Here is a 16973-nt window from a genome sequence, read left to right as displayed (position 1 = left end):
AGCCAACTTGCTTGCACCAATCCCTTGTAATTACAGTAAAATACTGTAAAWCTATTTCCTCAGCAATCTACACACAATACCCCATAATGACAAAGCGAAAACAGGTTTTTAAAAATGCGAGCAAATGTATTAAAAATAAAAAACAGAAGTACCTTATTTACATACGTTTTCAGACCCTTTGCTATGAGACTCGAAATTGAGACAYGTGCATCCTGTTCCATTAATCATCCTTGAGATGATTCAACAACTTGATTGGAGTCCAACTGTGATAAATTCAATTGATTGGACATYATTTGGAAAGGCACACACCTGTCTATATAAGGTCCCACAGTTGACAGTGCCTGTTAGAGCAAAAAACCAAGCCATGAGGTTGAAGGAATTGTCCTTAGAGCTCCGAGASAGGATTGTGTCAAAGCACAGATCTGAGGATTGGTACCAAAAAGGTTTATGTAGCATTGAAGGTCCCCAAGAACACAGTGGTCTCCATCATTCTTAAATGGAAGAAGTTTGGAACCACCAAGTCTCTTCCTAGAGCTGGCCGCCCAGCCAAACTGAGCAATCAAGGGGAGAATGGCCTTGGTCAGCGACAATCTCTGCGGCACTCCACCAATCAGGCCTTTACAGTAGAGTGGCCAGACGGAAGCCACTCCTCGGTAAAAGGCACATGACAGCCCYCTTGGAGTTTGCCAAAAGGCAACTAAAGCCTCTCAGACCATGAGAAACAAGATTCTCTGGTCTGATGAAACCAAGATTGAACTCTTTGGACTGAATGCAAAACGGCACGGCTGGAGGAAACCTTGCACCATTCCTACAATGAAGCGTGGTGGTGGCAGCATCATGTTGTGGGGATGTTTTTCATCGGCAGGGACAGAGCAAAGTACAGAGAGATGCTTAATGAAAACTTGCTCCAGAGCGCTCATGACCTCAGACTGGGGTGAAGGTTCACCTTCCAACAGGAAAAAAGATCCTAAGCACAGAGTCAAGATTACACAGGAGTGGCTTCGGGACAAGTCTCTGAATGTCCTTGAGTGGCTCAGCCAGAGCCCGGAATTGAACCCGATCTCTGGATAGACCTAAAAATAGCTGTGCAGCAACACTCCCCATCCAACCTGACAGAGCTTGAGAGGATCTGCAGAGAAGAATGGGAGAAACTACCCAAACACAGGTGTGCCAAGCTTGTAGCGTCATACCTAAGAAGACTCGACGCTGTAATCGTTGCCAAAGGTGCTTCAACAAAGTACTGATTTAAAGGGTCTGGATACTTATGTAAATATGATATTTATTTATTTTTTATATATAAATGGGAACATAAACCGAACAACTGTATGTATCTAAATGTTGTCTTTCACTAGCAGCACCATATCGCCAAGTACAATTCTGAGTATACTTGGCGAATAAAGGTGATTCTGATTCATAATGGGAAAGTAATTAAAAACGAACAAAGTAATCAGATTTGCGTTACTTGTGTTTGGGTTATCCAYAAGTTACATTACTGATTACAATTTTGTGCAAGTAACTAYTAATTGTAACGGATTACATTTAGAAAGTAACCTACCTACCCAACCCTGTGTGTGTGATTAGTGGAAGTGTTATATTTAAGCAATAAGGCCAGAGGGGGTGTGGTATATGGCTAATATACCACAGGTAAGGGCTCTTCTTTAGGCAAGACGCAACGCGGAGTGCCTGGATACAYCCCTTAGCCGTGGTATATTGGCCAAATACCACAAACCCCKGAGGTGCCTTATTGTCWTTACAAACTGGTTACCAARGTAATTAGAGTAGTAAAAATAAATGCTTTGTCATACCCGTGGTATAAGGTCTGATATACCATGGCTGTCAGCCATTCAGGGCTCGAACCACCCAGTTTATAATATGGACTAGGCTACCTTATATAAGTAGAATTGTCATGTTGTATTATGTCTTGTTATGTGACAATTCTATGTAACAATTCTACACACTATAACATCTGTTTGCCCTATTGTTTCTCTCACTGACATCAACTTTGCACTGCAGACGTCACATGCTAAGACGTCACATGCAATGGCATGAGATAGGATTATTTTAGAACATGTTTTGTTATTAAGCTTGTGTGAAGCATCATGCCCAACACCACAACGCCCCTTTGAAGATGAATAACTTTCCCATCACTTTACCTATTTTCAATCACAACGTAATAACGGTTGACAAATTAAAAACGGTTGTTTTACTTTTTGTCCATCGAGAAGCTTTGCGTTTGAGCGAATCAATTCTGGAAGTAGGATACATATCATCATACCGTGCGCATAGCCTCTCTCCCTCTCAAGTGTTATCACGTGCGTGAGCTKATTTTCTACAAGCAGCGTTAGGGTTGCACAAACAGATTTAACTTCTTAGCGAGAATGTTGTGGAAACTCGGTCTGATTGAGGTCAAATATTTAGATAATTGGAATTGTGATGAAGACAAGAGGCGGGAAGAAGAACGTTTGAGAAATACCTTATTCTATGACCTTTAATAACCGGTGGCTTTACTGCTCTTCATCCATATGAGAAGTTTTCCCTGAGCRCGAGACATCTGCCGCGCACTCTGCGCTGTCCAAACTCTCTTCCACCGGGAATATTAGGCGCTTTTGTCATAGGTTGTTGTATTASCTCATTGGAAAATATAGGGCGATTGTTTCGTGGTAGACTTGGTAAGTGACTCAACATTTTTTTTTCTCCTACACAAGTGTTTGATAGCTTTTGTTGTGACGCTTTACTTATGCTGAGCATCACAYCTGGAATAGACCGAASCTGTCAGATAGGTCGACCAGGAAGACAATATTTMAGTTAGCGTTTATTTATTTAGGCTACTTGCAGTCTGAGTGTTTTTGGAAACCCATGACTCCATCACAAATCATATAATTTATGCTTTTTATGCATCAAAGATTCACAGTGAATTTAAGTGAGGAATCTGCCTACCTACACTAACAGAAAACTATAATTTATACGGTAATTTGAGGTATTATCAACAGTAAAAAAAAACTCAGAAATGTTTAACTGTGCGGCACACWGTAAATGATGGCGCATTGTCAGAAAATTGCTATATTTCGAATGATACTGTAATTCCACCCCACAGAATACAGTGCCCTACTGTAGGTAACCTAGTGGTTAGAGCGTTTGGCTCATTAACACATTTTGAGGTGTGCTTTGTAAGAGGCTATATTTGTTGCACCCCTGAATGAGAATGCTGTAACAATTTCACTCTTATGTATTTAAAGTGAGTCATCAATTCAAAATGTACAGTGCCTTCAGAAAGTATTCACACCCTTAGATTTCCCCCCACATTTTGTTGTGGGATTAAAATGGATTTAATTGTTGTTMTTTTTGTCAACGATCTACACCAAATACTCTGTAATTTCAAAGTGGAAAAAGGTCTAACATTTGTAATAAATGTGTGAAAAATAAAACACATATCTTGCTTACATAAGTATTCAATACATGTTAGAATCGCCTTTGGCAGCAATTACAGCTGTGAGTCTTACTGGGTAAATCTCTTAAGAGTTTTGCACACCTGGATTGTACAATATTTGCTAGAGTTGATCATTGCTAGACAGCCATTTTGAAGTCTTGCCATAGATTTTCAAATCACTTTAAGTCAAAACTGGTATCAGTTAACATTGGTGCCGGAGAGGATGGCTGCCGTTTTATGACCTCCTGACCAATTGTGCTGTTTTTCCAGTAAGATTAGGGGTGGTGGTGTGTGTTTCTTTATCAACAACAGCTGGTGCGCAATGTCTAATATTAGGTTTAAAGGTTGTGCTCTCCTGCGTTTGAGTACCTCATGATAATCTGTAGACCACAATATTTACCAAAAGAGTTTATCTATATTATTTGTAGCTGTCTATTTACCGCCACAAATCGATGCTGTTACTAAGACCATACTCAACGAGCTGTATAAGGCCATAAGCAAACAAGAAAATGCTTATCCAGAGGTGGCGCTTCTTGTGGCGCTTCTTAATGCAGGAAAACAGAAATCCGGTTTTACCTAATTTCTATCAATATGTCACATGTGCAACTAGAGCAGGGGTGGGCAATTCCAGTCCTCAAGGGCCTGAATGGTGTCACAGTTTCCCCCCAGCCCCAGCTAACACAACTGCAATAATCACCTAATCATGATCTTTAGTTTAGAATGAAATCTGATTAATCAGCTGTGTTTGCTAGGGATGGAGAAAAAGTGTGACACCAATCAGGCCCTCGAGGACTGGAGTTGCCCACCACTGAACGAGAGGAAAACAAACTCTGGATCACCTTTACTTCACACAGAGATGCGTACAAAGCTCTCCGTCGCCCTCCATTTGGCAAATCTGACCATAACTTTATCCTCCTGATTCCTGCTTACGAGCAAAAACTCAAACAGGAAGTACTAGTGACGCGCTCAATACGGAAGTGGTCCGATGAAGGGGATGCTAAGCTGCAGGACTGTTTCACTAGCACAGACTGCAATATGCTCCGAGATTCATCCGATGGCATTGAGTATACCACATCAGTCACCGGCTTCATTAATAAGTGCATCGGCGACATCGTCCCCACAGTGACCGTACGTACATATCCCAACCAGAAGCCATGGATTACAGGCAACATTCGCACTGAGCTAAAGGCTAGAGCTGCTGCTTTCAAGGAGCAGAACACTAGTCAAGACGCTTATAAGAAATCTCTTTACGCGCTCTGACGAACCATCAAGCATGCAAAGCATCAATACAGGACTAAGATCGAATATTACTACACTGGCTCTGACGCTCGTCGGAAGTTGCAAAGCTTGCAAACTATCACAGATTACAAAGGGAAACCCAGCCACGAGCTTCCCAGTGACGCTAGCCTACCAGACGAGCTAAATGCCTTCAATTCTCGCTTTGAGGCAAGCAACATGGAACAATGCATGACCGCACCAGCTGTTCCAGATGACTGTGTAATCACGCTCCCCGTAGCCGATGTAAGACAGGATTTCCCAAATTCGGTCCTCAAGACCCCAAGGGGTGCACGTTTTGGTTTTTGCCCTAGGACTACACAGCTGATTCAAATATTCAACTAATCAAGCTTTGATCATTTGAATCAGCTGTGTAGTGTTGGGGCAAAAACCAAAACGTGCACCTCTTGGGGTCCTAAGGACCAAGTTTGGGAACCACTGGAGTAAGACGTTTAAACACTTCATGACGCCTAAAATTGAATTATTTGGCCTGAATGCCAAGCGTCATGTCTGGAGGAAACCAGGCAGCATCCCTACGGTGAAGCATGGTGGTGGCCGCATCATGCTGTGGGGATGTTTTTCAGTGCCAGCAACTGGGAAACTAGTCAGGATTGAGGGAAAGATGAACGGAGCAAAGTACAGAGATCCTTGGTGATAACCTGCTCCAGAGCGCTCAGGATCTCAGACTGGGGTGAAGGTTCACCGTCCAACAGGAAAATGACCCTAAGCACACAACCAAGACAACGCCGGAGTCGCTTCGGGACAAGTCTCTGAATGTCCTTGAGTGGCCCAGCCAGAGCTCGGACTTGAACCCGATCAAACATCTCTGGATTGACCTGAAAATAGCTGTGCAGCGACGCTCCCCATTCAACCTGCCAGAGTTTGAGAGGATCTGCAGAGAAGAATGGGATTACTTCCCCAAATACTGGTGTGCCAAGCTTGTAGTGTCATACCCAAGAAGACTTGAGGCTGTAATCACTGTGTAATCACTGTGCTTCAACATCTCTAAAAAAACTGTTTTTGCTTAGTCATTATGGGGTATTGTGTGTAGATTGAAGAGGGGGAAAAACAGATTAAATGCACTGAACATATCACCTCAATTAGCTCGACTAACCCATACCCCTGCATATTGACTCGGTATCAGTACTCCTTTTATGTTATTGTTATTTTATTGTGTTACTATTTTTTTTATTTTAGTTTCTTTAGCAAGTGTTTCTTACTTGCTTTGTTCGTTAAGGGCTTGTAAGTAAGCATTTCACGGTAAGGGCTATTAGGCGCATTTCACAAATACTCTGATTTACTGTGTGTAGGCCAGTGACATAAAATCTAAATTGAATCTATTTTAAATTCAGGCTGTAACACAGCACAATGTGGAAAAAGTAAAGGGGTGTGAATACTTTCTGAAGGCACTGTATAGGGGTCAGATTAGAGTGGCAGCAAGTCTTAAACCATAAATGGTTGAGCATTTTGCCATGTCCTTTTGATCTGTTTTTTGCCTGTAAGATATTGTCAAATTCATGGTAACCCCTAGCTTATAGGGACCACTTTATGTTTGGGCATAATTGTGTTTAAAGCTTTATTTTACCTCTCCCCTCTCTATTTCTCTCTCTCTCTCTCTCCACCCTTTCACTCCTAATTGCTCTTTAAACTATTCTGCTGTCCAAAATGTTCATTTTGTAAAATCGGTATTACGAGCCTGTTACATAACCGCCACTTGTACAGTTGTTGCTGAGATTTCTAAATTACATCCTCCTTAAAAATAGCAAGTTTGTTCATCTGCAGGAAAAAATCTATAGTTGGTCAATGACAGCTAGGCTACTGATTGAACCCAGTACCAGTTACAGTGAAAAAATAAGTAACCACAGCATTTCTGTTCTGTTTTCTCAAATATGATTAAAGAATTTAGGCTACTAATCCTGTTTAATTCTGATTCCTTTGTCGATAAGGGATTAATCCGCAGCATTTTATCCAGACTCAGTGTTAGGCATACAAAAATCCAGGCAGAAATATGTCAAAAAGGTCCAAGTTCCTATAACTCAATTATAAAATAAAAAWAAWAAAAGTGAATCAGACTTAGTGTATGAAATTGGAACAACACTGTGGATCTCTCTACTAAGTTGGTGAATATAATAAGCATATCCTTGGAGACAGGAGTGCTRTGGAACTGCTCATCTGGTGTAGCAGTCATGCGCTCCAGTATATGGAGTTCTGTAGTTAGTCATATAGAGATTGGATTGTAGGATAGCTGTAACAGGTTACCATGGTGTGAGTTGGGAAGGTTTTAATTTCAAGACTAACCTGAGTGATTCACTCTGTGGGCCACAGCTTCACATACAAACGGTTTATCCAGGTCTGTATCAGGACCTGTATGTAAGCACTGTAGGCCTACCAGTGAATGAGTTTCTTATCGACTGTTATTGTGTTGCTTTCTAGGTGAGTCAGAGAGAGAGAAGCCTTTTACAATCAACACCAGGTTGATTGCCTGCTGAGTGACACCCTGCAGCTACTTATCGTGCTGTACCCAGCATAGCGCTCTCACATGACTAATGGGGAGGTCTCGCTCTCGCTCCCCGGAGGCGCCATGTCAATTTATCAGCTAATGTAAATATCAGATAATGACCATGTTACAACCCAGATTACGGACAAGATAACGAGARGTGTTTAATGACAGAAAGCCTTATTTGGTTTCATTAAGGATGCAATATGTATGGTGATTGGACACAGAGTGAGGTGGGATGGCTGTAGTGACCCAACAGTAATTGGTTATCAGTCTTTCAGCATTGTGCTTTTCATCTGAGGTAGGGTGGGTTATTACTTGGTCCACTCTAATTAGGGGTTATTAAGCTGGGTTATTATTTACTCTTTCGAATTGGTGAATAAAAAGCAAATTCCTATGAGACGGTCAGGCCCAGGAGGTTGCAACAAAAATTGCTTGTTATAACGCCCCCATGTGGCCAATTGGCCTGGCATTGCATGAGAGGGTGTGGCCCTTTAACCATCATGCAATGCCAGGCCAATTGGCCACATGGGGGCGTTATAACAAGCAATTTAAAATGCTAACTTTAGAAGCTCACGCCCCTCACCCCGTTTGAGCTAGACTCCTGAAATTCGGTACATAGGTCCTAATACTAAATCTAGACAACAACACATTACCACAATAACAACAGCCGATAAGAAAACTAGACTTCAGTGCAGCTTTTGACATTATCGATCTTAGTCTGCTGCTGGAAAAACTTGTGTTATAGCTTTACACCTCCTGCTATAATGTGGATAAAGAGTTACCTGTATAACAGAACACGGAGGGTGTTTTTTAATGGAAGCCTCTCAAACATAATCCAGGTAGAAGCAGGAATTCCCCAGGGTAGCTGTTTAGGCCCCTTGCTTTTTTCAATCTTTACTAACGACATGCCACTGGCTTTGAGTAAGGCCTGTGTGTCTATGTATGCGGATGACTCAAAACTATACACGTCAGCTACTACAGCGACTGAAATTACTGCAACACTTAACAAAGAGCTGCAGTTAGTTTTGGAATGGGTAGCAAGGAATAAGTTAGTCCTAAATATTTCCAAAACTAAAAGCATTGTATTTGGGACAAATCATTCACTAAACCCTAAACCTCAACTACATCTCGCAATGAATAATGTGGAAATTGAGCAAGTTGAGGTGACTAAAATGCTTGGAGTAACCCTGGATTGTAAACTGTCATGGTCAAAACATATTGATGCAACAGTAGCTAAGATGGGGAGAAGTCTGTACATAATAAAGTGCTTCTCTGCCTTCTTAACAGCACTATCAACAAGGCAGGTCCTACAGGCCCTGGTTTTGCCGCACCTGGACTACTGTTCAGTCGTGTGGCCAGGTGCCACAAAGAGGGGAAATTGCAGTTGGCTCAGAACAGGTCAGCACGGCTGGCCCTTAAAAGTACACGGAGAGCTAACATTAATGACATGCATGTCAATCTCTCATGGCTCAAAGTGGAAGAGAGATTGACTTCCTCATGACATGTTTTGTAAGAGGTGTTAACAAGCTGAAGTTACTGAGCTGTCTGTTTAAAATACTAGCACACAGCTCGGACAGCCATGCATACCCCACAAGACTTGCCACCAGAGTTTTCTTCACAATCCTGAAGTCCAGAACAGACTAGGGGAGGCGCACAGTACTACATAGAGCCATGATTACATGGAACTATATTCCACATCAGGTAACTGATGCAAGCAGTAGAATCAGATTTAAATAGCAGGTAAAAATACACCTTATGGAACAGCGGGGACTGTGAAGTAACACAAACATAGGCACAGACAGGTGCTTACACACACACATAACATACGCACTATACTCACCTACATATGGATTTTGTGTTGTAGATATCTGGTAGTGGAGTATGGGCCTGAGGGCACACACTTAGTGTGTTGTGAATTCTGTGATGAATGTATTGTAATGTTTTTAAAATTGTATAAGTGCCTTAATTTTGCCGGACCCCAGAAAGAGTAGCTGCWGCCTTGACACATGGCACCTTTGGACCAAGGTCTCACAATGCATGTTTTTCCAGGCTAGCATCTCAAACATGGCAGGAACTGACCAATAAACATTCAAATGGATATAAATCAGACATGGTTATTCGTATTGAAACAAAACAAAATGTACCCAACACTGTCAAGACTCAACATATGATCCACCATATATCAATATCTCTTGATCTGTTTGACAAAGTCATGACATTTGGCACACATTTTTGGCACACATGCTCAGCGACGTGAATCTAGCTAACCTGTAGAGTTTGGTTCTGTTTGGCCTCATGGTAGTGCTGTTGGCTTATAACGGCCATGTTGTTTGAACTAGAGTCTTGGAAAATATTGGTGCTGATCGGTCGAGCGGTTCTCGAGTAGAAGACGTTTCAAGTAGTCAACATCATTAAAATGGTCCAAAATCCATCAAAAGCATATTGGATGATCTTGTTTGATTTGAGATCTGATATTTGGGAAACGTGGTAAGAAGTACAGAAGTACACTACATGACCAAAAGTATGTGGACACCTGCTTGTCGAATATTTAAAAAAAATCATGGGCATTAATATGGAGTTGGTCCCCCCTTTGCTGCTATGACAGCCTCCACTCTTCTGGCAAGGCTTTCCACTAGAACAGTACTGCAGGGACTTGCTTCCATTCAGCCACAAGAGCATTAGTGAGGTTGGGCACTGAAGTTGGGCGATTAGGCCTGGCTCGCAGTCGGCGATCCAACTCATCCCAAATGTGTCAGTCAAGTTGTTCAACACCTATCTCAACAAACCATATCTGTATGGACCTCACTTTGTGCATGGGTGCATTGTCGTGCTGAAACAGGAAAGGGCCTTCTCCAAACTGTTGCCACAAAGTTGGAAGCGCAGAATCGTCTAGAATGATTCTAAGGGGCCTAGCCCGAACCATAAATACAGCCCCAGACCATTGTTCCTCTTCTACCAAGCTTTACAGTTGGCACTATGCATTTRGGCAGGTAGTGTTCTCCTTGCATCCGCCAAACTCAGATTCATCCGCTGGACTGCCAGATGGTTAAGTATTATTCATCACTCCAGAGAACACGTTTCCACTGCTCCAGAGGCCAATGGCGGCGAGCTTAACACCACTCCAGCTGACACTTGGCATTGCACATGGTCATCTTGTGTGCGGCTGCTCYGCCATGGAAACCCATTTCACGAACCTCCGGACGAACAGTTATTGTGCTGACATTGCTTCCAGMGGCAGTTTGGAACTCGGTAGTGAGTGTTGCAACTGAGTACAGACGATTTTTTACGCGCTGTGAGCTTGTGTGGCCTACCACTTCGCAGCTGAGCTGATGTTGCTCCTAGATGTTTCCACTTCACAATAACAGCACTTACAGTTGACCAGGGAAGCACMAACAGGGCAGGAGTGTAACGAACTGACTTGTGAAGGTGGCATCCTATGACTGTGCCACATTGAAAGTCACTGATCTCTTCAGTAAGGCCATTCTACTGCCAATGTTTGTCTATGGAGATTGCATGGCTGTGTGCTCGATGTTATACACCTGGCCGCAGCGGGTGTGGCTGAAATAGCCAAATCCACTCATTTGAAGGGGTGTCCACATACTTTTGTGTGTGTATGTATGTATGTGTATATATATATATATATATATATATATATATATATATATATATATATGTGTGTGTAGCTCATCCAAGAGTGTTGTGTCCAATTTGTCCTGATGGTTATACTGGGCCAAAGCTTGGATACCAGCATGGCTGCTTGCAGCTACAGAAATATACTATTTTGATTGGATCATTTGAGTGGATGAGGGGAAGCTATTTACTATTCATAAGGTTGTAGGCTGCCTGAGAGACAGGGAAGGGGGAGAAGGAGGGGAGAGTGCAAGAGAGAGACAGAGTGGGAGAGGGATGAGAGAAAGAGAATGTGTATGTCTGCATGTGTCAGTGAGTGTGAGAGAGAGAGAGAGAGGTGGGTGGGTTCTCTGGACAGGTTGCGTCTAGATCACATAGTTCTCTCATGTCTAAGGCTCTTTGGTTGAATTAATGATTCATCAATACATTCCTGGAAGTAGGAGCAAGATTCTAGGATTTAGGCAGTATTTGAGTGTCATCTCCCCTTTGATTTTCTTTTTTTATTCATTTTTTWATTTTTTAAATATTTTTGTTACCCCCTTTTTCTCCCCAATTTCGTGGTATCCAATTGTTAGTAATTAGTATCTTGTCTCATTGCTACAACTCCCGTACGGGCTCAGGAGAGACGAAGGTCGAAAGCCATGCGTCCTCCGAAACACAACCCAACCAAGCCGCACTTAACACAGCGCGCATCCAACCCGGAAGCCAGCCGCACCAATGTGTCGGAGGAAACACCGTGCACCTGGCGACCTTGGTTAGCGCGCACTGCGCCCGGCCCGCCACAGGAGTCGCTGGTGCGCGATGGGACAAGGATATCCCTACCGGCCAAACCCTCCCTAACCCGGACGACGTGAGGCCAATTGTGCCTCGCCCCACGGACCTCCCGGTCGCGGCCGGCTGCGACAGAGCCTGGGCGCGAACTGATTTTCTTTTTTTGTTGTTGCCCAAAGTCAAATCTCAGTCGATAGTCTTAATCTATGATATGCTACTTAAACCATTTGTTTTCCTAATAAAATACTGTTATTTATTTCCCGTGGACTGCATTCCTAAAAACTCTTAATCTAATTTAATCCGTTGGCCTTCCTAGCCTTTGGACTGGAGCAATGCAATGCTGACTTATTTTCTGGATAGGAAGAGATCTGGGTCACATGCTTGAATCATCTATTTGCAGGGTTGCATGCATCAATGCCAAGACATTCCATAAGGGTAACTTTGCCCAAGGGAAACGAGAGCCATCTGTGTAGGATGGAGCCGGCGGCCAAGGAGAGAGGGACGACAGAGAACGGAGGCAGCTCCTCGACAAGGGCGCAACGCTCCTCCTGCTCCAGCCTCAAGGTACGATCAGAACCTCTAGGCCTCCCTCTGCCGCTCTCTGATTCTCTTTGCCTCTGACTCTCTGAGACTATCTCTGACTCGCTTAAGGGCTCTATTCAATKCGTCTTACGGAAGTTCAGTGTTACAGCACGATTTAAATTTAAAGGCAATGTTCCCGCATTAGCGGAAACTGCATTCATGTCGGCGCAATCGGAAATTACCTTCACATTTTTAATCACGCAATTGGTCGTTCTTCAGCAATACAGATTGAATAGAGACCTAACTCTCCTCTCCTCTCTTGCCTCCTTCTTCCTCTCCACCTCTCCTCTGCATGCTCCTCTCCTGTTAAGGTTAGCATTTAGTGGGGGGGGGGGGGCGGAAACTTGTACCTGGAACTTTCTCTAGGAACACTAACCTCTGTTGTGGCAGGAAGAGCAGCCATATGAACTCTGTCACCTGACAAGGGGTTGTTCCAGCTCATTTGACCACGTGAGTCAGTGAGACCATGTTTAGATGTTACATGTTTTTCTCCTATCATGTTAGCTAACCATGTTGTTTAATGTGATTGATTGTGTGATTGATCTCGATTGTGCATATGTAGAAGTTTGTGAGTGCTTTTGGTGACAAGCCGAATTTCTTCAGCCTCCTGAGGTTGAAGAGGCGCTGCTGCGCCTTCTTCACAACGCTGTCTGTGTGGGTGGACCAATTCAGTTTGTCCGTGATGTGTACACTGAGGAACTTAAAACTTACTACCCTCTCCACTACTGTCCGTCGATGTGGATAGGGGGTGCTCCCTCTGCTGTTTCCTGAAGTCCACAATCATCTCCTTTGTTTTGTTGACGTTGAGTGTGAGGTTATTTTCCTGACACACACTCCGAGGGCCCTCACCTCCTCCCTGTAGGCCGTCTCGTCGTTGTGGTAATCAAGCCTACCACTGTAGTGTCGTCCGCAAACTTGATGTATTGAGTTGGAGGCGTGCATGGCCACGCAGTCGTGGGTGAACAGGGAGTACAGAGAGGGCTCAGAACGCACCCTTGGGGGGCCCAGTGTTGAGGATCAGCGGGGTGGAGATGTTGTTACCTACCCTCACCACCTGGGGTGGCCCGGTGGTGACTTTCTGGTAAACCTTCTGGTAAGTTTTGTTTACAATATTGGGTGGGGGAATATATGTTATACCACAGATAATTTGTTAACTAGTAAATAGTAGCCAACTGCAAAGTGTGTTTAAATAATTTCAAACAATTTCTGCTAGTTAGTTTTTGCTACCATGTGGGATTCAGCTTGCTTGAGCCTGCTAWKTGAGGAGTGTTAATTCACCTGTTTCCATACATGTTTCATTTTAAAACATTTATCTTACAAAGGAGTTGTTTAATCTAACTTTATCTGTACATGTTATTTAATTTTAAAAAAAAATACAATTTATTTTCTAATCTTCACAGGAAAATGCCACAGGCACTATCTGATGTGTGGAGACATTTCACTGCAGCTAATGTAGAAGGAAAAGCTGTGTACATTTGCAAATACTGTGCCAATCATATGTGAAGAATGAAACAAAGATGCAGAATCATCTGGCCAAGTGCTTAAAGTTCCCTCAGCGCTCACAACAAGCAACCTCTGACAAAAGCCCCTCAACTTCTATTTGAGGTAAAAATGATGAATCAGACACCTTATTGATAGCAACAGCTCATGGTCCTCCTGGAATCAGAAGTTTTTTTTGACTCAATGGAGGAACGTAGTCAGAGAAATGCTGATGAATGTCTTGCTCGAGCTGTGTATGCAACTGGTTCACCTTTGATGCTCACAGGCAATGTGTATTGGAAGAGATTTCTGAATGTTCTTCGCCCAGCATACAGCCCTCCAACCAGACAGCCCTCCAACCAGACAGCCCTCCAACCAGACATACTTTATCTATTCATTTGCTGGATGCAGAGTTCAACAGAGTTCAAGAGAAGGTCAAGCAAATCATAGAGAAAGCAGACTGTATTGCAATCATCTCTGATGTGTGGTCGAATGTTCGTGGGCAATGGAATAATTAACTACATCATCTCCACCCCTCAACCACTTATTATACAAGAGCACATACACAAGGGACAAGAGACACATCAGTCTTTACATTGCAGATGAGCTGAAGGCAGTCATCAATGACCTTGGAACACAGAAGATATTTGCACTGGTGACAGACAAAGCTGCGAACATGAAGGCTGCTTGGTCTAAAGTGGAGTAGTCCTACCCTCACATCACATCTATTTGGCTGTGCTGCTCATGCATTGAATCTGCTCCMCAAGGACGTCATGGCACTGAAAACAATGGTTATATAAGTGAAGGGTCATCATGTTATAGCAGCAATCTACCTCACCAAGCAAAGTGAGAAGAATAAGAGCATCACATTGAAGCAGCCCAGCAACACCCGTAGGGGTGGTGTCGTCATCATGTTCGACAGTCTCCTGGAGGGGAAGAAGTCTCCAAGAAATGGCCATATCAGTCTGCCGATATGGACAGCCCCATCGAGAAGATCCTCCTGGATTATGTATTTTGGGAGAGGGGGGTAAGCAGCCTGACCTCCTGAAACCTATAGCAGTAGCCATTGCACGGACTGAGGGAGACAATGCCATCCTGTCTGATGTTCAGACTCTGCTTGCAGATGTAAGAGAAGAAATACGTACTGCCCGCCATTCACTTGCTCCAAGCAGAGGAAACTGCAGTTCTGAAATACATCAAAAGCGTGAAGACTTCTGCCTGAAGCCCATACAGCCGCAGCGTACATGTTGGACCCCAAGTATGCTGCAAGAGCATCCTGTCTGTGGCAGAGATCAACTAGCCTTGTGTCATCACTACCGTGTCTCGCCACCTTGACCTGAAGAGGGCAAGGTTCTTGGCAGTCTGGTGACACTTCCAAGCAGGCTTTGGGATGAGATGCATTATGGCAGTCGTGCCAACATATTTCATCAGCCACCTGGTGGAATTGAGGCGCTTCCCCTGTTGCCTCCATCATCCTACAAATCCCACCAATCAGCCTCCCTCAGAGCGCAACTGTCCTTGTTTGTGAACACACACACCAAATCACCAACCGGCTGAACAAGGGTTGAGAAATTGTCGCCATCCGGGCAAATTTGAGGCTTTTTGAGCCTGACAATGAGCCATTCTCAATAAAGTTGGAAGTGACAGTGAAGATGAGGCCCAGAGTCTGATGTTCAAGAGTGGACATTGAGGAGGTCCAGGGAGAAGAATGGAAGCCTGAGAGGAAGACAACCAAAGCTTTAGCTTTATCGCTCTGGATAAGGCGCTGGCTAAAATGACCTTAAATGTAAATGTAAATTAATAGACTAATCATTGTGGCAGGAATAGAGTAAAACTTTTGGAGATGCATGGATGCATATGGGATCATTCAATATTTCCCTTTTGAGTCAGTGAAAGTCATCACATTGAAGAAAAGTCAAACTCCTTAATTAAGGTTCAATTTTTAATAAATGTTTAATTTTTATCATTGGAGATTTAATAATTTGCAATTATTGTCTACTTATGATAAGGTAAAAAGTTTATGTTCTGTCTCCTCATAGAGTATGTAAATATAATCCAATGCAAAAAAATATTTAAATGTTCATTCAATTAATGCATTATATTTCTGTTAATTCCATTGAATTCCCAGAGAATTTCCACCTCTAAAATATTTCCCAAAATGTTCTGAAGCAGGCAGCTTGCTGGTCATGATCAAATCAATTTATTTGTCACATGCGCCGAATACAACCGGGTGTAGACCTTATAGTTGAAATGCTACCTTAAGAATAACCAACAAAAAGTAAGAATAATATAACATAATTAGAAAGAGCAGCCAGTAAATAATCAATAATGGTGCTTATACAAGGGACTGTACAGATTTCAATGTGCAGGGGCACCGTGTCAAGTAATTAGTCATATGTACATGTACGTATTATGATAAGGACATGCATAGAAAACAGAGATAGCATCTGTTAGAAGGGGGCGAGCGCAATACAAATAGTTGGGTACCATTGACTTAAGATTTCAGAGTTCTTATGCGTGGGGGTAGAAGCGCTTAGAAGACTCTTTGGACCATGATGCGCACTCCGGTACCGCTTACCGTACGGTAGCAGAGAGAACAGTCTATGACTAGAGTGGCTGGAGTCTTTGACTAGGGCCTTCCTCTGACACCACCTGGTATAGCAGGAAGCTTGGCCCCAGTGATGTACTGGGCTGTACGCACTACCATCTGCAGCGCCTTGCGGTCGGATGCCGAGCAGTTGCCATACCAGGTGGGGATGCAACCGGTCAGGATGCTCTCGATGGTGCAGCTGTAGAACTTTTTGACAATCTGGGGACCCATGCCAAAGCTTTTCAGTCTCCTGAGGGGGAAAAGGGGTTGTCGTGCCCTCTTCACGACATTCTTGTTGTGTTTGGACCATGATAGTTTGTTGGTGATGTGAACACCAAGGAACTTGAATCTCTCGACTTGCTCAGCTACAGCACCATTGATGCGAATGGGGGCATTTTCAGCACTCCTTTTCCTGTATTCCACGATAATCTCCTTTGTTTTGCTCACGTTGAGGGAGAGGTAGTTGTGCTGGCACCACACTGCCAGGTCTCTGACCTCCTCCCGATAGACTGTTTCATCGTTGTCGGTGATCAGCCTAACACTGTTGTGTCATCAGCAAACTTAATGATGGTGTTGGAGTRGTGCTTGGCCAKYCAGTRGTGGTGAACTGGGTGTACAGGAGGGGACTAACCACGCACCCCTGAGGAGCCCCCGTGTTAAGGATCAGCGTGGCAGATGTGTTGTTGCCTACCCTTACCAACTGGGGGCGGCCCGTCAGG

At 43.5% G+C, this 16973-nt stretch overlaps 1 protein-coding gene across 2 annotated transcripts in view; it reads left to right on the top strand.

The window, feature by feature from the left end:
- Window positions 1-2293: 2293 nt before the first annotated feature.
- LOC111951259 (solute carrier organic anion transporter family member 1C1) overlaps window positions 2294-16973 on the top strand; it is a 71537-nt gene continuing 56857 nt past the window's right edge. Inside the window, exons 1-2 of one of the 2 annotated variants that reach the window (XM_023969298.2) lie at window positions 2294-2669; window positions 12004-12167. In XM_023969298.2, the coding sequence (XP_023825066.1) occupies window positions 12018-12167 (150 nt within the window). In that variant the 5' untranslated portion in view covers window positions 2294-2669; window positions 12004-12017. The remainder of the gene's footprint in view (window positions 2670-12003; window positions 12168-16973) is intronic. The other variant, XM_023969297.2, reaches the window with a different exon arrangement.

This window comes from Salvelinus sp. IW2-2015, linkage group LG24 (assembly GCF_002910315.2).
Source record: "Salvelinus sp. IW2-2015 linkage group LG24, ASM291031v2, whole genome shotgun sequence".
Taxonomy (NCBI): domain Eukaryota; kingdom Metazoa; phylum Chordata; class Actinopteri; order Salmoniformes; family Salmonidae; genus Salvelinus; species Salvelinus sp. IW2-2015.
The sequence above is the reverse complement of the archived record's forward strand: the minus strand, read 5'-3'. Positions and strand labels throughout refer to the sequence as shown.